Genomic DNA, 24285 nt, shown 5'->3' with positions numbered 1-24285 from the left:
AATATGCGTCGAGAGTTAATCGAAGGAAGATGAAAGTAATGAGAAGTACCAAAAAAGGATACAGCGAGAAACCTAACATTAGAATTGGGGATCACGGAATTAAGAAATTCTGCTACCTAGGCAGCAAAATGGACGGCCGAGGGGGTTGGCGCAGTGGTTAGCACACTGTATTCGCAGTCGGGAGGACGACGGTCCAAACCCTCGTCCGGCCATCCTGATTTAGGATTTCCGTGATTTCCCTAAATCACTTCAGGCAAATGCCAGGATGGTTCCTTCGAAAGGATACGACTGACTTTCTTCCCCATCCTTCCCTAATCTGATGGGACCGATGATCTCGCTGTTGGAGCCCCCCCCCCCCCCAATCAACCAACCAACCATGATGGACGGAGAAGAAAGACATAAAAATCAGTCTAGAATTGAAAAAAAAAGAGGCACTCCTGGCCAAGAGAAGTTTGCTAGCATCAAAGATAGGCCTCAATATGAAGAAGGAATCTCAGAGAACGTACGTTTGAAAGACAGCAGTGTCTGATGGTGAAACATGGATTGTGGGAAAACTGCAACAGAAAGAATCGAAGCATTTGAGATGCGGTACTACAGAAAAAAATTAGGTGGCTCGCTAAGATGAAGAATTAGTAGGTTCTCCGCAGAATTACTACATTGTGATCTGAGTTTATATCTGCTCCTGGGCAAGTCTTACAATCCAGTATCTGATTCCGAAACCTCGTCCTGATCATGATGTAATTACACTGCAATCTTCTTATATGCGTCCGACCTTTTCTGAGTGTACCTCCTTCTCTAATGATTCTTGAACTGAGTATTCGCTATAACTATCCTTCAATTATCTTACAGTCTATGCTCCGACTCGTAGAACGTTATCCTTTTGTTGGCTGTTCAGTCTTTTTCGTATGGTCGCCTCACTGTTTGCAGTCATTTCTCAGAGATCCGAATTGAGGACTAATCCGGAATCTTTTGCCAATGGAGAGATCATCATGACGCTTGTTCAATTACAGGTCACTTCACCTGTGGAAGCACTTTATATGTTTTTAACGTAGTGGCTTCCATTGCCCTCTCATCCTCATTTCTGGATGAATCCTGTGGACCATATTTCTTCCTCCCTCTTCCACTGAACTTTGTTGTTTCATTGCCTGGCTGCTGTTAAATTAGATCAATTTCTTCAATCCTTGAAGATCTTTTAACTGTGTTTCGTACAGCTATATTTCATGACAAGAGGAAGGGACAAATTGCTAGGACATCTGTTAAGACATCAGGTAATAATTTCCACGGTACTAGAGGGAGCTACAGAGGGAAAAAACGGTAAGGGAGGCAGAGTTTGGAATACAGCGAGGAAACTTATTTTTGCATAGTATTCCCGTCATTAATCATTAGACAGTAATGTAATATTCAGACATTTAAGAACAAAGATACTAACACAGTTTTACAAGCTCAGGTTAGGATAGATTATCATAATATCTGTCTATAATATCTACCTATCTATAATAGTTAGATACAATATACAATGAGGCTCGATGGTTCTGTGACCATGCACTGAAGCCCCACTGACGAAGATGAAATGGATAGTGAAGGCATTACGAAGATGGAGAACTTTCTGCAGTGCTGATGGCTTACGGAAAAACTAGTAGAAGCTTCGTTAATTGGGAGAATTCTTCATATTATTCAGTGGTAATACGATAAATTATGTGCTTGACTGTAGACGGATGTTGAGCTGGTGATTATTTATGAGACTTTGGTAACATGTACTTCTTTACGAGATTGTGGTCTGTAATGTAGAATCTAGGCAACTGTAAAACACAAACTTCATCGTAAATAATTAAAAAAAGAAAAGTGGTAAAAATAAGTGTCACACTACAAATACAAAGGTCCTTCTGTCCAAGGATTTTTATCTTTCACTTATCACTTCTTTCACCTCTGGCAATGTTTGCTTATGTGTAAAACGCAGAGTTGCACCGTGGTTCGGAATTCACGGTAAACTGTAGGTACCCCTATGATTGGTTGCGTAAGTTACGAGTTTAGACGTCGGAGTAAGGTAACGGCATACCACCTCCAAAAGGACTATGCCTAGTAAAGCACTGTGGCGTTTATAACAATCTTCGGCTTGATGACTATTTTACAATCACGAAAACTTTTCAAAATTGTGTGGTGTAATTATATAATTTAGTGTCATTAAGACAAAAGTCAGTGCATCGTTGAATCATTGAGGGAGGGAAAAGAAACGTTCAGGAACGAGATTAAAATTCGGGTTGAAAGTACATCTATGATATGATTCGCTGAAGTCATCACTGTCCTCGATGAAAGCGAAGAAAAACTGCAGGACGAGTTGAATGGAATAAACAACCTAGTCAGTACAGAATGTAAACGGAGACTTAACCGAAGAAAGAAGAAAATAATGAGTAGCTGAAAAGAGATTAGTGATGAACTTAACATCAAAATAGATGATACAATGTAGAAAAAGCTAAGAATTTCTGCTACATTAGAGCATAATAACGCACATCGGACAAAGCGAGGACATAAAAGCAGACTATCAGGGGCAAAGAGGATATTTATGGCAAAAAGAAGAGCACCAGACATATTCTGAATAACAAATCTCCGGGGATGTACGGTTGGAGCACACAATTTTCTTCTTCTTCTTCTTCTGCAGTTCCAGGGTTGGTCCTAGGGCCTGTTCCGGTGTCAATAACTCATCCGTGGTCTTCCCACACTTCTCTTGCCGCACAGCTTGTATTCCGTTGCTAGCTTAAGAAGTCCTTGTGATGGCATACCATGTACATGGTCTCTCCATTTTTCTTTGTGTTGGATTCTCTTTCGGGTTTTTGGTTTCTTCGCTAACTTTACCTTTATTCCTTCGCTTCTAATTCTGTCTTTCTTAGTCCAGCCTTTCATAGATTTTACAAATCTAATTTATAATAATTTGAGTTGTAAAACTTTGTTTTTCACCGTCTAGGTATCCGAACGGTATAATAAAGTGAGGGCTGACATGACTTCGTAAAATTTCAGTTGCGCTTCTTTCGTTGTTTTATCATTAAGTGTTCACCTTATTTTGCCACATATATTTTTTATTTACATCCACGTCTTAGTCGCATGATATGTCACATCGTAAATAACGTAAATGGGATACCTTTTCTATTGGTTTATAATCGACGACTTTTTTGTTCGTGCTGAGTGAATACCTACCTAAAAAGACCATGTTTTAGTTTTACTCATAGATTCAGTCAAACTATAGCTTGCGATCATTTCATTTAGTTTACATAGTGTCATTTGCAGTTTATCGTTGTTGTCTTGTATGATAACATGGTCATCCGCAAACAAAATGGTACTGTTGTGTTTCTTCCTCGCAATATTTGTGCGTGGTGGTGTCCTCCGATCATGTCATCTATATACAGGGTGTTACAAAAAGGTAGGGCCAAACTTCCAGGAAACATTCCTCACACACAAATAAAGAAAAGATGTTATGTGGACATGTGTCCGGAAACGCTTAATTTCCATGTTAGAGCTCATTTTAGTTTCGTCAGTATGTACTGTACTTCCTCGATTCACCGCCAGTTGGCCCAGTTGAAGGAAGCTAATGTTGACTTCGGTGCTTGTGTTGACATGCGACTCATTTCTCTACGGTACTAGCACCAAGCACATCAGTACGTAGCATCAACAGGTTAGTGTTCATCGCGAACGTGGTTTTGCAGTCAGTGCAATGTTTACAAATGCGGAGTTGGCAGATGCCGATTCGATGTATGGATTAGCACGGGGCAATAGCCGTGGCGCGATACGTTCGTATCGAGACCGATTTCCAGAACGAAGGTGTCGCGACAGGAAGACGTTCGAAGCAATTGATCGGCGTCTTAGGGAGCACGGAACATTCCAGCCTATGACTTGCGACTGGGGAAGACCTAGAACGACGAGGAGACGTGCAATGGACGAGGCAATTCTTCGTGCAGTTGACGTTAACCCTAATGTCAGAGTCAGAGAAGTTGCTGCTGTACAAGGTAACGTTGACCACGTCACTGTATGGAGAGTGCTACGGAAGAACCAGTTGTTTCCGTACCATGTACAGCGTGTGCAGGCACTATCAGCAGCTGATTGGTCTCCATGGGTACACTTCTGCGAATGGTTCATCCAACAATGTGTCAATCCTCATTTCACTGCAAATGTTCTCTTTTCGGATGAGGCTACATTCCAACGTGATCAAATTGTAAATTTTCACAATCAACATGTGTGGGCTGACGAGAATCCGCACGCAACTGTGCAATCACGTCATCAACACAGATTTTCTGTGAGCGTTTGGACAGGCATTTTTGGTGATGTCTTGATTGGGCCCCATGTTCTTCCACCTACGCTCAATGGAGCACGTTATCATGATTTCATACGGGATACTCTACCTGTGCTGCTAGAACATGTGCCTTTACAAGTACGACACAACATGTGGTTCATGCACGATGGAGCTCCTGCACATTTCAGTCCAAGTGTTCGTACGCTTCTCAACAACAGATTCGGTGACCGGTGGATTGGTAGAGGCGGACCAGTTCCATGGTCTCCGCGCTCTCCTGACGTCAACCCTCTTGACTTTCATTTATGGGGGCATTTGAAAGCTCTTGTCTACGCATCCCCGGTACCAAATGTAGAGACTCTTCGTGCTCGTATTGTGGACGGCTGTGATACAATACGCCATTCTCCAGGGCTGCATCAGCGCATCAGGGACTCCATGCGACGGAGGGTGGATGGATGTATCCTCGCTAACGGGGGACGTTTTGAACATTTCCTGTTACAAAGTGTTTGAAGTCACGCTGGTACGTTCTGTTGCTGTGTGTTTCCATTCCACGATTAATGTGATTTGAAGAGAAGTAATAAAATGAGCTCTAACATGGGAAGTAAGCGTTTCCGGACACATGTCCACATAACATATTTTCTTTCTTTGTGTGTGAGGAATGTTTCCTGAAAGTTTGGCCGTACCTTTTTGTAACAGCCTGTAGATACTGATAATGTTCATGATTAGGTACAGCCTTTTATTGTATTAAACCAGGGACCTAGAAACGACGGAGAGGCTTCGTCCCGCGGTACCCCTCAGTTGTTCACAACCACACAACAGGCCACAGGAGTCCACCCACCCCACCGCCGCCCCACACGGAACCAAGGGTTATTGTGCGGTTCTACCCCCAGTGGACACACCTGAGACTGTCTCATACGAGACGAGCGTAACCCCAAATTTTTGTGTGGTAGAGTAGTTGTGGTGTACGCGTACGTGTGGAAACGGTGTTTGCGCAGCAATCACCGACATAGAGGTACACCCTTGCTCTTCTTTTTGATTTATTAGTATTTCAGGCGATAAATCTTTAGCCGAGCCAATTATAGTTCTGGTGTTCATGTACAGGTTTTTTGCTACTGGGATCACATGTTTTGGAATTCTTTTTTCCATTCTTACCGATACCTTATATCTGTGAATTCTGTGAAATGAGTTTTCATGTTCCTTAAGTGCTATGGGAGTTTCCAAATTAAATTCTCGTTTGTTGTATTATCTCTTTCACTGGGAAAACACCCGCTGTGCGTGATATTCCTTTTCGGAAACCTGCTTGTCCCTCCATTAAAAGTATATCCGAGAGATTCCGAAGCCTTCCTCTTATTATTTAGATCAGTAAGCACTAATCAGAATACTTGCAGGGATTGGGCAAAAACATAGAAGTACCGCGAGAAATGCGTGGTTAAACATAAATCCAGATGCTAGTCATGGCTGCAGATTGCGCTGTCTTATCTGACCACGAGAGGCATCTGTGCAATGTCCTCAAGACGTTGTAAGCGTCAGTCTTAGCCAGAGCATGTATAAAATGCATGTTTGACCATCAGCTGCTTTTATTTTAAACCAAAATATCGACCGGTTTCAGTCACAGACTATCTTCTCAGATTAGGGTTAAAACAGTTCAAGCCACAATAACACAGCCGGCCGGTTTGGCCGAGCTGTTCTAGGCGCTACAGTCTGGAACCGCGTGGCCACTACTGTCGTAGGTTCGAATCCTGCCTCTGGCGTGGATGTGTGTGATGTCTTTAGGTTAGTTAGGTTTAAGTAATTCTAAGTTCTAGATGACTGATGATCTCAGATTTTAAGTCCCATAGTGCTCAGAGCCATTTGAACCATTTGAGTAATGACAGATGTTTTGTTGTGGCTTAAACTGTTTTAACACTAATCCGTGAAAAAGGTCTTTGACTGAAACCGGTCGATATTTGGGTTTAAAATAAAAGCAGCTCATGGTCAAACATGCATTTTAGACATTACTTGACGGCTGTTGATAGTCACCTTCGAAAAATGTTTAGTAAGAGCAGTTTTCTGTTAGTTGTGAGTGCCTTATGTCGGAGCTACGTAAAATCGAACGTGGGCAAATTGTATGGTGGGTGCTTCTCTAACGTAGGTAGAGTTTGACGTCATGCACTATATCATAACGCGGATTAAAGAGTGTTCTGAGTGATCATGACGGATGGTCATCGAAAAGTATAAGTGTTCTGAGTGATCATGACGAATGGTCATCGAAAAGTATTTTGACGAAAAAGAGGACGAATGCTACATAAGTCACTGCAGAAATGTCTGTCCAACTCGTGAACCCTGCCAGCGCCGAAAGAACATGAAGGGAGTCCATCAGACGGGAATTGCAGGGCGAAATGGAATTCAAAAACCTATCATTAGTGATGAAGACTCCTACAAATGGAAAAAGTTGTGCCGAAGCCCTAGAAACCGGCCTATGGAGTAATGAAAGAATGCCATTTGGTCGGATGATTCTCGCTTCTGTTTCCAACTTCCAGACCAGTTTACGTCCCGAGGATGAAAAATGGCGGTGTGTGTGGTGTGGGTGGGGGTGTGGGGTGGGGGGAGGGACGTTCGGTGATGGTTTGGGCAGCCACGTCGCAGTATTCCAAGGGCCTCCTAGTTACTGTGCAAGGCCCTTTTATGCCAAGGGTTACGCGACCGACTTGGATCATCAGGTCCATCCCATGCCACAATACTTGTTCACCAATAGTGATGCTTTGTTTAAAGACGACAAGGCCTTTGTGGTCTAGTTTGAACAGACAAGGCGTGATAGCTACCTACATTCGTTACCTGTTATTTGCACAGTTTTGAGTGAAGAATGGTATAAAAGTCCCTTGAAAACCGAACAAGAGCTGTATTTATCCATTTCTAGTGGCAGTTTTGAATTGCAACTGTTTTCCTACACCGAATTAGTCATGGTAATGTGTTGTGCTTTCTGTGCTTCCATGTTTTTGTCCACCCCATATATACCCTTTTATTTAGCAGTAACGCCCCTTTTCCGGTCTGTACATGTTGAAGTGACCTTTGGTATTTTCTATTCCTCCAATATGTCATATTTTTCCCAGCATAGTTTAAAGAGGCATAGCATTCTCTGTTCTAAGATAATTCCTCCGTGTTTAATAAGGTCAGTATTCATTCCATTCTTAATGATTTCCGGTTTTTTATGTTTTTAGAACTGTTTTTAACTTCATCATCCCTATACAATCTATTATGAGCAGCTGTTCTTTAGTAAATGCTTCTGTGGTTTCAGAACTGTGCCGTAGCCCTAAATAATGCGTAACCCAGTCAAATTTTTCTATTACATTCATATATACAGCTCTCTCTTTTTTTGCTTAGGTGTTTCATTGATTTGTATACTATTTCTTGTCTTTCACGTATATCACGTTCAGTTATTCTTCCAAAAGTATCCCACACATGTAATGAATACTTACAGAAGAAATATGATCGGAAAAGAAACGAAGCAAATGCGATGGTGAGGATAGCACATAGGGCATCAATGGTCACGATTGTAATCGCAGTATTGTGTGGAAGTCAGTCATGGATTATGGAAAAATTAGAAAAGAAGAGAGTCGAAGCGTGTAAGTTGTGGTGTTACTTAAAGATATCGAACAAGGTAAGAAAAGTAGATGTTCTCCGCAGAATCGGCGAGAAAAGTAAAGTAAGGATCACTGGAAAGAAAGAAAGGAGAGAATTGAAGGACTTGTGCTAAGACTTCAGGGAATAACATCCATTAAACAAGAGAGAGGTGTAGGCGTTAAAAGGTATAGTGCAAGCCAGAGATTGGAATATATCCAACAAACAACAAAGAACTTTTGGTGCAAGGGTGCAAGTACTACCCTAAAATGAAGAAGTTGACGCGGAAGAGGACGTTGTGGCTGTCACTTCAAACCACTCAGAAAACTGATAACCCAAAGAAAGGAGTGGAAAAGGTTGTCCAATCATGTACCTAGATCAGCATTATGCTCACACACATCTATTTAAAACCAGTCTAAAAATTTTTTTCTCTCATATCGTATTATTCATTGCGCTTACTTATCTTAATTACTGTCTTTTATCAAGCCTATAAACAATTTTGAGGTAACAGAAAATGTAGTAGTCTGTAATAATTCAGTGTTCTTTTAGGTTGTGTGTTTGCAAGTTATTCTACACTGCGGTTGTGGGGCGGCGGGTGTTTATTTGAAATAATGTTTTGTTTGTTTTTCCCGGCCGATGCACCATATGTGGGGCAGCTAGTGGAAATTTTGCTGTTTACTATTTAATGTTTGGTTTGTAAGGTAGAAACATTTCCCGGCCGATTAAGCATATGTGGGGCGGCGGGTGGAATTAATTGTTTTATATTTAAATGTTCCTATTATTTATGCTGTCTTTTGCCGTTCTCAACACTGGCTCTCTAACTACAATTTTGGCAACCAGAAAGTGATTAGCAAAACGTGAAGCCTGTAATTAGAATTCCTAGTGCCCACTTCATATGAGAAATACACTTATAGCTACAGCTTATAGCTCTGAGAAATTAGGAGATTGTCTGGGATTCATAATCAAAAACGATCGCTATATTCTGAAAGTCACAGATGAAAAAAACGAATCCACACAATCCAACTACCAGACCAGTTCAGAGTCTAATGCGCTGATGCAACTATAACTGTTCAAATTAAAGCTTTAAGTGAATGCTCGCCATAATTTGATGTTAATGTTCATCAAACGCCACGCTAAATAATGGTAGAATGTTTGTCCCGCGACGGCAAGTGAAAATACGACATACGCAAACTGGAGATAGATCGTTAAAGTCATCCCAGAATTAACACTTCACTTGAAAATGATTTCATGGTTACGCGTAACCCGAGTAACTTAATACGGCAACCGAGGCTGTTTATAGCAATGATATCGACGCGACGCGACTCCCGACACAGATGGTGTGATTTCAGCGTCTGGAGAGAACTGGGGCCTTCTTTCCTCGCGCAGCGTTCTTATATACAAAGCCGCGGTGCGGACGGCTAAGGGAACGCCTGATCAAATCGGCTCTCCCAACTAGCCGCTGGGCTAGTAATGCACCACTTTAAGTTATTGAATAAATCATCGCTTCCTTTGATGATGGCCGGTGAAGCTCTCAATTTAAATGTGCAATCAGCACACAGGTAATGGCTAAGTAAAATATTTTGGGCGAGAGAATTAATTTAATTATACTACACGCAGTAGACGAGCTCTGAACTTGCCCTTTGGAGATACGCTATCGCTATAGTTTTATAGTTATTCAATTGAAACTTCTCACATCTTTATAATTATAGCGGATTTCCCTTCTACTTAAATTTAAACATCCTAGCCTTATTTATTAGCCTACTTAATCTACCTTGCTTCCTTAATTTTTAAGACAAAAACCAGAAAATCATGGATTTCCACTAAAATTTTAATTTGTGAGATCCAAAGTACTGTTTCTATTAAATTATTATGAAAAAGGAATCTAAATATAAATTTTTAAGTCTCTAGCTCTTTTCTGTTGCGCCAATGATTTTTTACAGAAAAACGTCCAAATTTCGAAACTGGTTAAAGTTATTGAACTGATATTCAACACATATTGATTTAGTATTACTCCTGACACGCTAGAAACGTTTCAGGTAATTTACTTGATTTTTAAAGTATTGCGCAACATTTATGACGTCTGAGCTAGTTACAGCGGACTAGGCTGGCACAAAATGGAAAGACTGATGACAATTTTATAAGGCGTGAGTAGGCTGCTTCCCTACAAGGTGACAAAAGTCATGGGATGCCTCCTAATATCGTGTCGGACCTCCTTTCGCCCGGCGTAGTGCAGCATTTCGACGTGCGATGGAGACAAGAAGTCGTTGGAAGTCCGCCCCAGAATTATTAAGTCATGCTGCCTCTATAGCCGTCCAGAACTGCGAAAGTGTTACCAGTGCTGGACGTTGTGTACGAACTGCCCTCTAGATTATATCCCATAAATGTTCGGTGTGATTCATGCCGGGCGATCAGGGTGGCCAAATCACTTGCTCGAATTGTCCAGAACGTTCTTCAAACCAATAGGGAACAATTGCGGCTCGGTGACATGACATCGTTGTTTGGGAATTAAGTCCATAATGGCTGCAAATGGTCTCCAAGTAACCGAAAGTATCCGTTTGCAGATTCAGTTGGACCAGAGAACCCAGTCCACTCCACGTAAACACAGCCCACACCATTACGGAGACACAAGCAGCTTACACAAAGGCTTGTTGACAACCTGGATCCATGGCTTCATGGGGTCTGGGCCACAGTCGACCCCGCCATCAGCTCTTACTAACAGAAATTGTGACTCATCTGACCAGCCGACTGTTTTCCTGTCATCTAGAGTCCAACTAATATGATCACGAACCCAGGAGAGGCACAGCCAGCGATGTCGTACTGCTGGCAAAAGGCACTAGTGTCGGCCGTCTGCTGCCATATCCCACCAGCGTCACTTTTCACCGTAGTGTCCGAATGTATACGTTCGTCGTTCGTCCCACATTGATTTTTGCGGTTATTTCACTCAGAGTAGCTTGTCTGTTAGCACCGAAAACTCTACGCAAACGCCGCTGCTCTCGGTCGTTACGTGAAGGCCGTCACCCACTGCGTTGTCCATGGTGAGAGGTAATGCCTGAAATTTGGTATTCTCGGCATACTTTTGTCACTGTTAATCTTGGAACATTGAAACTCCTAACGATTTCTGTTCCACGTTCAAAGTCTGTCAATTCCCATCGTGCGGCTATAATCACATTGGAAACCTTTTCACATGAATCACCTCAGTATAAATGACAGCTCAACCAGTGCACTGTCCTTTTATACTTTATGTACGCGATACTACCGCCATCTGTATACTTTCCAAATAGCTAGCCCATGACCTCTGGCACCTCGGTATACAGGGCAGTCGAAAGAAAGTGAAATGAAAATGAGACTCATGGAAAAAAATAAATAGACCGTTTATTATTTCAAACGTAACCACCATAACAGTTAAAACGATTATCCTACTGTTAAATATGACGGTCAATGCCTTCCTCAATACAATTTTTACGATTACCTACGACACCATGATTGTACCCAGACGGGCATGTTTTCGAACGAAGCAAATCAACGAATGTCTTTCTTCGGAACTCAAAAAAATATGTAAATCGCATGGGGAGAGACTGTGATTGTATAGAGAATGTGTGAGGGCTTCCCAGCGAAACTTTTTAAGTGTATTGGAACAAGCTTGTCGACCTTTGGATGATTTCTTTGGGGCTAGTTGGCACCCACTTGGATACAATCATGTTCAACAGGCAACCACAAATATTTTTCCATGAAGACTTTGACCGTCCTGTCTCAGAGTGGGATAAATGCATTAACAGTTATGGCGATTACTTTTGAAATACTATACAGTTTCTTTTGCATCGCTCTTTTGATTTGATTGCCCCTTTACAACAAGGCAATATTACTTTCAGGTTTTTATTTTTTATGTCATGTCTCACCTGCGTTTCATGTAAGAATACGAGATAATCAGTGAAAATTTTCGAGATAATCAGTGGATAGTTTAATCATGTGGGCTACCAAATGAATTACATTCTAAACTTTGTTCTTTAATTTTATTTACAGGAGTCGAGTTGGCCAGTATCAAACGCCGTTCTTTCGTCAATTTTGTGTCCTTCATGTCTTACTGCCTTGGTATAATTGCCATATCGTTATTGGCTTGGTTACTCAAGAACTGGGTGCACTTCACTCTGGTTGCGTCTGTCCCTTGTTTTATTCCACTACTGCTTCAAAGGCAAGTATATCAGATATACAGGGTGGGACAAATAAAAGTGGTCCGGACGAGTGGAAACGATTTGTGGCAGCATTAACGGAGGAGGAAAAGACCTACAGTTACTTAGGATGGAGCAAATGCCCATACAGCCGACCGAACGCTAGAACATTTTTACACAATCTTCAGGCGTGACAGAGTTGTTAGCCGAGGTCAGACTGGTTGCGGCCCTAGCTGGAAACCCGGGTCACCTGATCTGTCAGTGTGCGATTACTTTGTGAGGGAAGCCCTCAAGTCTAAGGTGTTTCCCACCAACCCTCATAATCTTCAAGAACAGCAGCAAAACATTTCGGCTGAGACTACAGCAATTCCAGCCGTCCAGCTTCAATCTGCCTCGAGGAACTTGTTGACCAGGGCACAGAAGTGAAAAGAACTGAATGGTGATCACTTTCAGCACCTGCTATAGTCAGGTTAGTATTTCTATTCCTCTGCTGTGTTTCTTTGTAACCTGGAACCCTGTTCTCCGGGCCACTTTTATTTGCTCCACCCTTTAGAAACTGCAGAGTGTACTTAAAGTGATTAACTAGAAATACCCCTTGTTCAGCTGTAAAGTAGAAATGAAAATTAATTTTCTGACATTAAATACTTTCCAAATAGTTTCAATGTTATTCGATAATAGAGAAATGCCCACAAAGACCGAAGAAAATTTTGTCTTTCATAACAGCCTAATTTACTAATGCGTACTTATTAACTTCCGATACTTCACTCAAAAATGAGATCGACAGGAAGTGCAAAATGGCTAAGCAGGGATGGCTAGAGGACAAATGTAAGGATGTAGAGGCCTATCTCACTAGGGGTAAGATAGATACCGCCTACAGGAAAATTAAAGAGACCTTTGGAGATAAGAGAACGACTTGTATGAATATCAAGAGCTCAGATGGAAACCCAGTGCTAAGCAAAGAAGGGAAAGCAGAAAGGTGGAAGGAGTATATAGAGGGTCTATACAAGGGCGATGTACTTGAGGACAATATTATGGAAATGGAAGAGGATGTAGATGAAGATGAAATGGGAGATACGAATCTGCGTGAAGAGTTTGACAGAGCACTGAAAGACCTGAGTCGAAACAAGGCCCCCGGAGTAGACAATATTCCATTGGAACTACTGACGGCCGTGGGAGAGCCAGTCCTGACAAAACTCTACCATCTGGTGAGCAAGATGTATGAAACAGGCGAAATACCCTCAGACTTCAAGAAGAATATAATAATTCCAATCCCAAAGAAAGCAGGTGTTGACAGATGTGAAAATTACCGAACTATCAGCTTAATAAGTCACAGCTGCAAAATACTAACACGAATTCTTTACAGACGAATGGAAAAACTAGTAGAAGCCAACCTCGGGGAAGATCAGTTTGGATTCCGTAGAAACACTGGAACACGTGAGGCAATACTGACCTTACGACTTATCTTAGAAGAAAGATTAAGGAAAGGCAAACCTACGTTTCTAGCATTTGTAGACTTAGAGAAAGCTTTTGACAATGTTGACTGGAATACTCTCTTTCAAATTCTAAAGGTGGCAGGGGTAAAATACAGGGAGCGAAAGGCTATTTACAATTTGTACAGAAACCAGATGGCAGTTATAAGAGTCGAGGGACATGAAAGGGAAGCAGTGGTTGGGAAGGGAGTAAGACAGGGTTGTAGCCTCTCCCCGATGTTGTTCAATCTGTATATTGAGCAAGCAGTAAAGGAAACAAAAGAAAAATTCGGAGTAGGTATTAAAGTCCATGGAGAAGAAATAAAAACTTTGAGGTTCGCCGATGACATTGTAATTCTGTCAGAGACAGCAAAGGACTTGGAAGAGCAGTTGAATGGAATGGACAGTGTCTTGAAAGGAGGATATAAGATGAACATCAACAAAAGCAAAACAAGGATAATGGAATGTAGTCTAATTAAGTCGGGTGATGCTGAGGGAATTAGATTAGGAAATGAGGCACTTAAAGTAGTAAAGGAGTTTTGCTATTTGGGGAGCAAAATAACTGATGATGGTCGAAGTAGAGAGGATATAAAATGTAGACTGGCAATGGCAAGGAAAGCGTTTCTGAAGAAGAGAAATTTGTTAACATCCAGTATTGATTTAAGTGTCAGGAAGTCATTTCTGAAAGTATTCGTATGGAGTGTAGCCATGTATGGAAGTGAAACATGGACGATAAACAGTTTAGACAAGAAGAGAATAGAAGCTTTCGAAATGTGGTGCTACAGAAGGATGCTGAAGATTAGATGGGTAGATCATGTAACTAATGAGGAAGTATTGAATAGGATTGGGGAGAAGAGAAGTTTGTGGCACAACTTGACCAGAAGAAGGGATCGGTTGGTAGGGCATGTTCTGAGGCATCAAGGGATCACCAATTTAGTATTGGAGGGCAGCGTGGAGGGTAAAAATCGTAGAGGGAGACCACGAGATGAATACACTAAGCAGATTCAGAAGGATGTAGGTTGCAGTAGGTACTGGGAGATGAAAAAGCTTGCACAGGATAGAGTAGCATGGAGAGCTGCATCAAACCAGTCTCAGGACTGAAGACCACAACAACAACAACAACTTCACTGTATTTTGGTAGGCATCAAACCAATAATAGTCCATATTACTTGAAGAGAAAAACGTTAGTGTCTGTATTTAGTAATTTGTGATTAATATTCAGAATGAGAAGTTGTCAGTGATAAGATTCACTAATGACATAGCTGTTCCCAGTGAAAACAGAACAAAGAGGAAAGGAATGACGAGTAGCAGAAATGAGATTGGCAATAAACGTAACTGACTGCCATATGACAGACGAAGCAAGGAGGTTATAATGAGTTGACTAACAGGTCGCAAGTGGGATGTTGTTGTTGTTGTTGTTGTGGTCTTCAGTCCTGAGACTGGTTTGATGCAGCTCTCCATGCTACTCTATCCTGTGCAAGCTTTTTCATCTCCCAGTACCTACTGCAACCTACATCCTTCTGAATCTGCTTAGTGTATTCATCTCGTGGTCTCCCTCTACGATTTTTACCCTCCACGCTGCCCTCCAATACTAAATTGGTGATCCCTTGATGCCTCAGAACATGCCCTACCAACCGATCCCTTCTTCTGGTCAAGTTGTGCCACAAACTTCTCTTCTCCCCAATCCTATTCAATACTTCCTCATTAGTTACATGATCTACCCATCTAATCTTCAGCATCCTTCTGTAGCACCACATTTCGAAAGCTTCTATTCTCTTCTTGTCTAAACTGTTTATCGTCCATGTTTCACTTCCATACATGGCTACACTCCATACGAATACTTTCAGAAATGACTTCCTGACACTTAAATCAATACTGGATGTTAACAAATTTCTCTTCTTCAGAAACGCTTTCCTTGCCATTGCCAGTCTACATTTTATATCCTCTCTACTTCGACCATCATCAGTTATTTTGCTCCCCAAATAGCAAAACTCCTTTACTACTTTAAGTGCCTCATTTCCTAATCTAATTCCCTCAGCATCACCCGACTTAATTAGACTACATTCCATTATCCTTGTTTTGCTTTTGTTGATGTTCATCTTATATCCTCCTTTCAAGACACTGTCCATTCCATTCAACTGCTCTTCCAAGTCCTTTGCTGTCTCTGACAGAATTACAATGTCATCGGCGAACCTCAAAGTTTTTATTTCTTCTCCATGGACTTTAATACCTACTCCGAATTTTTCTTTTGTTTCCTTTACTGCTTGCTCAATATACAGATTGAACAACATCGGGGAGAGGCTACAACCCTGTCTTACTCCCTTCCCAACCACTGCTTCCCTTTCATGTCCCTCGACTCTTATAACTGCCATCTGGTTTCTGTACAAATTGTAAATAGCCTTTCGCTCCCTGTATTTTACCCCTGCCACCTTTAGAATTTGAAAGAGAGTATTCCAGTCAACATTGTCAAAAGCTTTCTCTAAGTCTACAAATGCTAGAAACGTAGGTTTGCCTTTCCTTAATCTTTCTTCTAAGATAAGTCGTAAGGTCAGTATTGCCTCACGTGTTCCAGTGTTTCTACGGAATCCAAACTGATCTTCCCCGAGGTTGGCTTCTACTAGTTTTTCCATTCGTCTGTAAAGAATTCGTGTTAGTATTTTGCAGCTGTGACTTATTAAGCTGATAGTTCGGTAATTTTCACATCTGTCAACACCTGCTTTCTTTGGGATTGGAATTATTATATTCTTCTTGAAGTCTGAGGGTATTTCGCCTGTTTCATACATCTTGCTCACCAGATGGTAGAGTTTTGTCAGGACTGGCTCTCCCACGGCTGTCAGTAGTTCCAATGGAATATTGTCTACTCCGGGGGCCTTGTTTCGACTCAGGTCTTTCAGTGCTCTGTCAAACTCTTCACGCAGTATCGTATCTCCCATTTCATCTTCATCTACATCCTCTTCCATTTCCATAATATTGTCCTCAAGTACATCGCCCTTGTATAGACCCTCTATATACTCCTTCCACCTTTCTGCTTTCCCTTCTTTGCTTAGCACTGGGTTTCCATCTGAGCTCTTGATATTCATACAAGTCGTTCTCTTATCTCCAAAGGTCTCTTTAATTTTCCTGTAGGCGGTATCTATCTTACCCCTAGTGAGATAGGCCTCTACATCCTTACATTTGTCATCTAGCCATCCCTGCTTAGCCATTTTGCACTTCCTGTCGATCTCATTTTTGAGACGTTTGTATTCCTTTTTGCCTGTTTCACTTACTGCATTTTTATATTTTCTCCTTTCATCAATTAAATTCAATATTTCTTCTGTTACCCAAGGATTTCTACTAGCCCTCGTCTTTTTACCTACTTGATCCTCTGCTGCCTTCACTACTTCATCCCTCAAAGCTACCCATTCTTCTTCTACTGTATTTATTTCCCCCATTCCTGTCAATTGCTCCCTTATGCTCTCCCTGAATCTCTGTACAACCTCTGGTTCTTTTAGTTTATCCAGGTCCCATCTCCTTAAATTCCCAGCTTTTTGCAGTTTCTTCAGTTTTAATCTACAGGTCATAACCAATAGATTGTGGTCAGAGTCCACATCTGCCCCTGGAAATGTCTTACAATTTAAAACCTGGTTCCTAAATCTCTGTCTTACCATTATATAATCTATCTGATACCTTTTAGTATCTCCAGGGTTCTTCCATGTATACAACCTTCTTTCATGATTCTTAAACCAAGTGTTAGTTATGATTATGTTGTGCTCTGTGCAAAATTCTACCAGGCGGCTTCCTCTCTCATTTCTGTCCCCCAATCCATATTCACCTACTATGTTTCCTTCTCTCCCTTTTCCTACACTCGAATTCCAGTCACCCATGACTATTAAATTTTCGTCTCCCTTCACAATCTGAATAATTTCTTTTATTTCATCATACATTTCTTCAATTTCTTCGTCATCTGCAGAGCTAGTTGGCATATAAACTTGTACTACTGTAGTAGGTGTGGGCTTCGTATCTATCTTGGCCACAATAATGCGTTCACTATGCTGTTTGTAGTAGCTTACCCGCATTCCTATTTTCCTATTCATTATTAAACCTACTCCTGCATTTCCCCTATTTGATTTTGTGTTTATAACCCTGTAGTCACCTGACCAGAAGTCTTGTTCCTCCTGCCACCGAACTTCACTAATTCCCACTATATCTAACTTCAACCTATCCATTTCCCTTTTTAAATTTTCTAACCTACCTGCCCGATTAAGGGATCTGACATTCCACGCTCCGATCCGTAGAACACCAGTTTTCTTTCTCCTGATAACGACATCCTCTTGAGTAGTCCCCGCCCGGAGATCCGAATGGGGGACTATTTTACCTCCGGAATATTTTACCCAAGAGGACGCCATCATCATTTAACCATACAGTAAAGCTGCATGCCCTCGGGAAAAATTACGGCTGTAGTTTCCCCTTGCTTTCAGCCGTTCGCAGTACCAGCACAGCAAGGCCGTTTTGGTTATTGTTACAAGGCCAGATCAGTCAATCATCCAGACTGTTGCCCTTGCAACTACTGAAAAGGCTGCTGCCCCTCTTCAGGAACCAAACGTTTGTCTGGCCTCTCAACAGATACCCCTCCGTTGTGGTTGCACCTACGGTACGGCTATCTGTATCGCTGAGGCACGCAAGCCTCCCCACCAACGGCAAGGTCCATGGTTCATGGGGGGGCAAGTGGGATATCCTGGTCAAAAGATGTCTTATTTTCAAACCGCGGTAGTTCTGTGGGGTTATACAAATATTTACCAATACTTAAGAGGGCAACTAGTTAGGATGTGGAGTAGAAGTCTGGGTTCGGTTGTTAACGAGCGTATTTGGTTAACCATTAGACGTTTGTATGTTCAAGACAAACGTCGCTAACAGAGCTTTAACACTTTACAAATTCAAAGAGTTTAAAACTAATTTGGAACTCGGTATTGAGGTCTTCAATAATGTCTGTCAAATTTTAAGATAGACGACGCTTGGGTTGGACATAGTATTAACTGGCAGCTCTAAGATTATTGAATAAACGCCACAATACATGATATAAAAAGGTCGAAAACAATCACAACACCACTGTGCGAATGACGTCTAGTATCAGTCACTCCATAGAACCATCAAAGAAATTCATAAGCAACAGATTGAAAACACTGTCAGGGCCAGTAATGGCGCGCAAGCCTTTTGCATACCGTCCAAGTGCAGAGTCACATCACCCCACACCCGTCCGCTGCCTCGATACTACTTGCTCCGTCCAGCCGAAGAGAGCCCTCCACCTCCAAGGTGTTGTTGCTTCGGCCAGAGACATACCCCTTCTGTTACCAGAGCACCGCTGTCTGTTCCTCAAGGAACGGGCAGCGCCCTCTTCCCAATTGGAGAGGAGCAGTACAGCGGGCAGTTTAAAGTCGGTGGGCCGCGGGAAATAGGCGGGAGGGGGCGGTGGATGGATGTGAGAAAGGCCGGGGGGGTGGAGGGCGGGAACGGATTAATGCTTAAACACAAGAATAACAAAGCCCTTACGCTATGTTAAACAGATACCAAACATCCCGTTTTAAGACTTGGTTACGATAACAAGCAAGATATCAATTAATGCAAATGGCGTTACTGCCCTTCCCGATTACATTTACATTAGTAATACTGATAAAAATAATAATTATTCGTTGTGCTGAACAGGTCTTGGTTTGAGGGAGATAGACTCGTAGTATTCTCTGAGCTTTGGGATCCCCGAGTGGGACGGCCACTTGAGTAACAAATATTATGGCCTTCACATTCCCCCTAAATTGGGTTAACAACGTGGTCATAATTCTGTTTGCAGCCCTACCAGCAGGATAAAAGTTACGAATCCACATCTTAGTCTCGTGATTCATTGAGGCTGGCCGACTTCTCTGCTTAAATCTCACAATTCCAACAAGGGATGTGTACGTGTGGGGGGAGGGGGGGGGGGGTGGAGGAGGAAGAGTGTGATGGTATTTTATGTCCGCCTTTATAGTCAGGAACATTATATTTTAAAATTTAGAAAAATATACATTTATTGTTTTTAATGAATTCTTGTACCAGATTCCATAAATGTTTTAAATTTTGAAGGAAAACTTAACTAGAAACGTAAGTCTTAGTAGTGAATGTAGCTTTTCACAACAAATGTCATATTCATATTTTCAGGTTCAGGAACCTTCTCACACAAAGAAAAGTCGCGAATAAAAGTCAGCGACAATTAAAGAATTTTATATTAAAAATTATTGTATGGTGGTCATAAAATACAGACCCTTGATAGTACTCGTTAAGAAAAATGCATTGGTATTACTAGTATGGTGGTCATAAATTACAGACCCTTGATGCTACTCGTTAAGAAAAATGCATTGGTATTACTAGGACTGTGTCCGGTCCCGGTAGCTGAACGGTCACCGTGACGGAATGTCAATCCTAAGGTCCCGGGTTCGATTCCGGGCTGGGTCGGAGATTTTCTCCGCTCAGGGACTGGGTGTTGTGTTGTCCTAATCATCATCATCATTTCATCCCCATCGACGCGCAGGTCGCCGAAGTGGCGTCAACTCGAAAGACCTGCACCAGGCGAACGGTCTACCCGACGGGAGGCCCTAGCCACACGACATTTCATTTCACTGGGACTGTACTAAAATTTTCATCTTCTGGACTCCTATTACACTTCAGTACCGACCTGAAAAGTATATTACTAATCAAAGGTAACAACAACTAACGAAATTGTTTTTTTTTTTTTTAAATTTTGTTTGTATTGGGCAGACGTACAACCCCCTCCCTGCTCCTTGGTAGTACACATTATGTAAAAAGCGTTGGTACCGCTAGGGTGATAACATGGGTGGATTTAAAATTGGCTCTGGCCATCCTCCATTTTTCCCGGATGCGCAACGCACTGATACGGTGCGGGAGGAGACTTAATATTCTACAAGTTGCCTAGTGGACAACTGGGATTAAAAGCAAACATGAGAGAAACTGGAGTTTGCTTAAGGGCCTAGTGGACTGCGGTATTCCAGAGAAACGAAACCCAATACGAGGACTGACCGTAGAGTTAGTGACTAGAAACGAGGGTATGCTGGAAAGTTATGGCTCCGAATTTTTTATGTGAAAACTCTGAAGTACTTTTTTAAAGAAGCTACTTTGTTAATGTCCTACATTTTTGTTCTTTATACAAAAATCAGATGGAGCCGAGTAGGGACTGTATGGAGGATTGTCGATAACAGTGAACCCCTTGCAGATGTCACAGCGCACCTGTAGTATTGTCATGCTGGAGAGTGTGCCCCAAATGTGGAAATCTCTTCGAATATGTGGTTTCAATTTCTATGCACCTTAGCGAGCCACGTAATTTTCTTCTGTAGCACCGCAACTCAAATGCTTCAATTCTTTCCCTTGCGGTTTTCCCACAAACCATGCTTCACTACCATACGATGCAATGCTCCAATTGTACGTTCTCAGAAATTTCTTCTTCAAATTAAGGACTATGTTTGATACTAGCAGACTTCTCTTGGCCAGGAATGCACTTTTTCCAGCGCTAGTCTGCTTTTGATGTCCTCCTTGCTCTGTCCGTCATTGTTTATTTTGCTGCCTAGGTTGCAGAATTCTTTAACTTCATCTACTTCGTGACCATCAATCCTGATGTCATTTCGGCTACTTCTCACTACTTTCATCTTTCTTCGGTTTATTCTCAATCCATATTCTGTACTTATTAGACTGTTCGTGACATTCACCAGATCCACTTAATTCTTCTTCACTTTCACTCAGGATAGCAATGTCATCAGCTAATCCTATCATTGATATCCATTCACCTTGAATTTTAATTCCATTCTTGAAGCTTTGTTTTATCCGTGATTGCTTCTTCGATGTACAGATTGAACAGTAGGACCGAAAGGCTACATTTCAGTCTTTCACCCTTTCCAATCCGAGCACGTCGTTCTTGGTCGTCCACTCTTAGTATTCACTCTTGGATCTTGTACATACTGTACATTATCCATATCTCCCTGTAGTTTACCCCTACTTTTCTCAGAATTTCGAACATCTTGAACCATTTTACATGGTCGAACGCTTTTTCCAGGCAGACAAATGCTATGAACGTGTCTTGATTTTCCTTTAGTCTTCTTTCCGTTATCAACTGCAACGTGAGAATTGCCTTTCTGGTACCTTTACCTTTCCTAAAGCCAAACTGATCGTCATCTAACACATCCCCAACTTTCTTTTCCGTTCTTCTGTATGTTATTCTAGTCAGAAATTTGGATGCATGAGCTGTTAAGCTTATTGCGCCATAATTCGCACAGTTTTCAGTTCTTGCAGTCTTCAGAAGTGTGTGGATGATATTTTTCCGAAAGTCATGTTGTATGTCGCCAGACTCATACAGTCTACACGCCAACGTGAATAGTCGTTTTGTTGCCATTTCTCCCAATGATTTTAGAAGTTCTGATTGAATGTTATCTATCCCTCCTGCCTTATTTGATCTAAAGTCATCCAAAGCTCTTTTAAATTATGGTTCTACTATTAGGTCCCTTATCTCTTCTAATTTACTCCCATTAGTTTTTCTATCACAGCAGACAAATATTCCACCTTATAGAGGCCTTCAATGTACTCTTTCCATCTAATTGCTCTTTCTTTCTTGGGGCCTTTGTCCTGCGTCTCGCGGGGTCGGCCGTGTTACTATTGATTTGGCAGTGTTAGTTGCAGAGGATGGCTGAATGCCCTTCCTGCCGCCACCCCGAACCCCCCAGGACGGAATTAGTGTACCCCAACCGTCTGTGTCTGGTGTAAACCATGGAATAGTGTGAACGTTTTCAAATGTCTGCGAGTCGGGTAACTGAGGCGGACGTGGGTATCAGCCCAGTATTCACCTTGTGGGATGTGGAAAACCACCTAAAAACCACATCCAGGCGGGCCAGCATACCCGCTCGCGTCGTAAATCCGCTGGGCGGATTCTATCTGGAGCCGGCGCACCTACTCAAGTTCAGGAATCAGCGCATTAGTGCTCTCGGCTACCCTGGTGGGTACCTAACCACTCGTTTTCTGCGTTTAACAAGGGAAATCCCGTAGCACTCTTGATGTTACCATCCTTGTTATTACTTTCACCAAAGGTTGTTTTGACTTTCCTACATGCTTAGACAGTCCTTCCGACAACCATTCTTTTTCGATTTCTTCACATTTTTCATACAGCCATTTCGCCTTAGCTTCCCTACACTTCCTAATTATGTCATTCCTCAGCGGCTTGTATTTCTGTATTCCTGAATTCCTTGAACATATTTGTACGTCCTTCTCTCATCGATCAAATGAAGTATTTTTTCTGATACCCATGGTCTCTTCCCAGTTACCTTCTTTGTATCTATGTTTTTCATTCTAACTTCTGTGGCTGCCCTTTTCGGTGATTTTCATTCCTCTTGAACTGTACTGCTTACTGAGCTATTCCTTATTGCTGAATCTCTAGCCTTAGAGAACTTCAAGCGTATCTCGTCATTCCTTAGTGCTTCTGTATCCCACTTCCTTGGGTATTGATTCTTCATGACTAATCTGTTAAACTTCAGCCCACTCTCCACCAAGATTAAACTGTGATCTCCGTCCGTATCTGCTCCTGGGTGCGCCTATCAATCCAATATATGATTTCGGTATCAGTCTCAACAAGATGTAATTTAACTGAAATCTTCTCGTATCGACTGGCATTTTCCAAGTATACCTCATGCTCCTGTGATTCTTGAAAAAGAGAATTCGCTATTACTGGCAGAACGCAATTAATCTTTCTCCTCTCTCATTGCTTATCCCAAGCCCATATTCTCATGTAACGATTTCTTCTTCCACTAAAACTGCATTCTTGTACCCCATAATTATTAGATTTTCACCTCCCTATACGCAGTGTATTTTCCTCTCTATACCCTCGTATACTTTCTCTGTCTCTTCATCTGCAGCTCACGACGTCAGCATGTATACCTGAAGTACCATTGTCGATGTTGGTTTAATATCGATTCTGATAAGAACAACCCTAACCCTGAACTGTTCACAGTTACTCACTCTCTGCCCTTCCGTCCTATTCATAACGAATCCTATTCCCATTATACCATTTTCTACTGCTGTTGATATTACCCTATACACATCTGATCAAAAATTCTTGTCTTCTTTGCATTTTAATTCACTGACTCCTACTGTATCTACATTGAGCCTTATGACTTTCCTTTTCAGATTTTATAGCCTCCCTACCATGTCAGTCTTCTGAAATTCAACTCCCCGACTTATAGAACGTTACCCTTTCATTGGTTATTTGATCTTTTTCTCAGGGTCCCTCCCCATTGGCAGTCCCCTCCCGGAAATCCCAATCAGGGGCTATTCCGGAATCTTCTGCCAATGGAGAGATCATCACGACACTTTTCAATTACAGGCCACATGTCCAGTGATACACGTTACGTGTCTTTAATGCAGTGGCTTCCATTGCCTTCTGCGTCCTCATGCTGTTGGTCATTGCTGGTTCTTCCGCCTTCAGAGGCAGTTTCCCACCACAAGGACAAGAGAGTGCCCTAAACTTCTGTCCGCTCCTCCACTCTCTTTGACATTGACAATGTTGGTTATTAAGTTAAATTCAAGAGATGGCTTGATTCGAACACGGTACCGAGGACATTTCGATTACTTATCTAAGATGCTACCGACAGACCACAGGAATTATCGGAAACGAAATCTGAGAGAGGAAGGGAGGGGGCGGTGGGATAGGGACACATGTCCAAATCGTAGACTGTCAATCAATGAGCAGTAGCCCTTACTGTAGCCCCTTTTGTCGGGA

The 24285-nt window shown here is 41.9% G+C and overlaps 1 protein-coding gene across 1 annotated transcript in view; it reads left to right on the top strand.

Annotated features, from left to right (window-relative positions):
• LOC124606137 (carcinine transporter-like) overlaps nt 1–24285 on the top strand; it is a 146672-nt gene that overhangs the window by 52953 nt on the left and 69434 nt on the right. Inside the window, exon 5 of the mRNA XM_047138102.1 lies at nt 11894–12062. Within this exon, the coding sequence (XP_046994058.1) occupies nt 11894–12062 (169 nt within the window). The remainder of the gene's footprint in view (nt 1–11893; nt 12063–24285) is intronic.

This window comes from Schistocerca americana, chromosome 3 (genome assembly GCF_021461395.2).
Source record: "Schistocerca americana isolate TAMUIC-IGC-003095 chromosome 3, iqSchAmer2.1, whole genome shotgun sequence".
NCBI lineage: Eukaryota > Metazoa > Arthropoda > Insecta > Orthoptera > Acrididae > Schistocerca > Schistocerca americana.
Note: the sequence above shows the minus strand (reverse complement) of the source record. Positions and strands in the feature narration are given on the sequence as shown.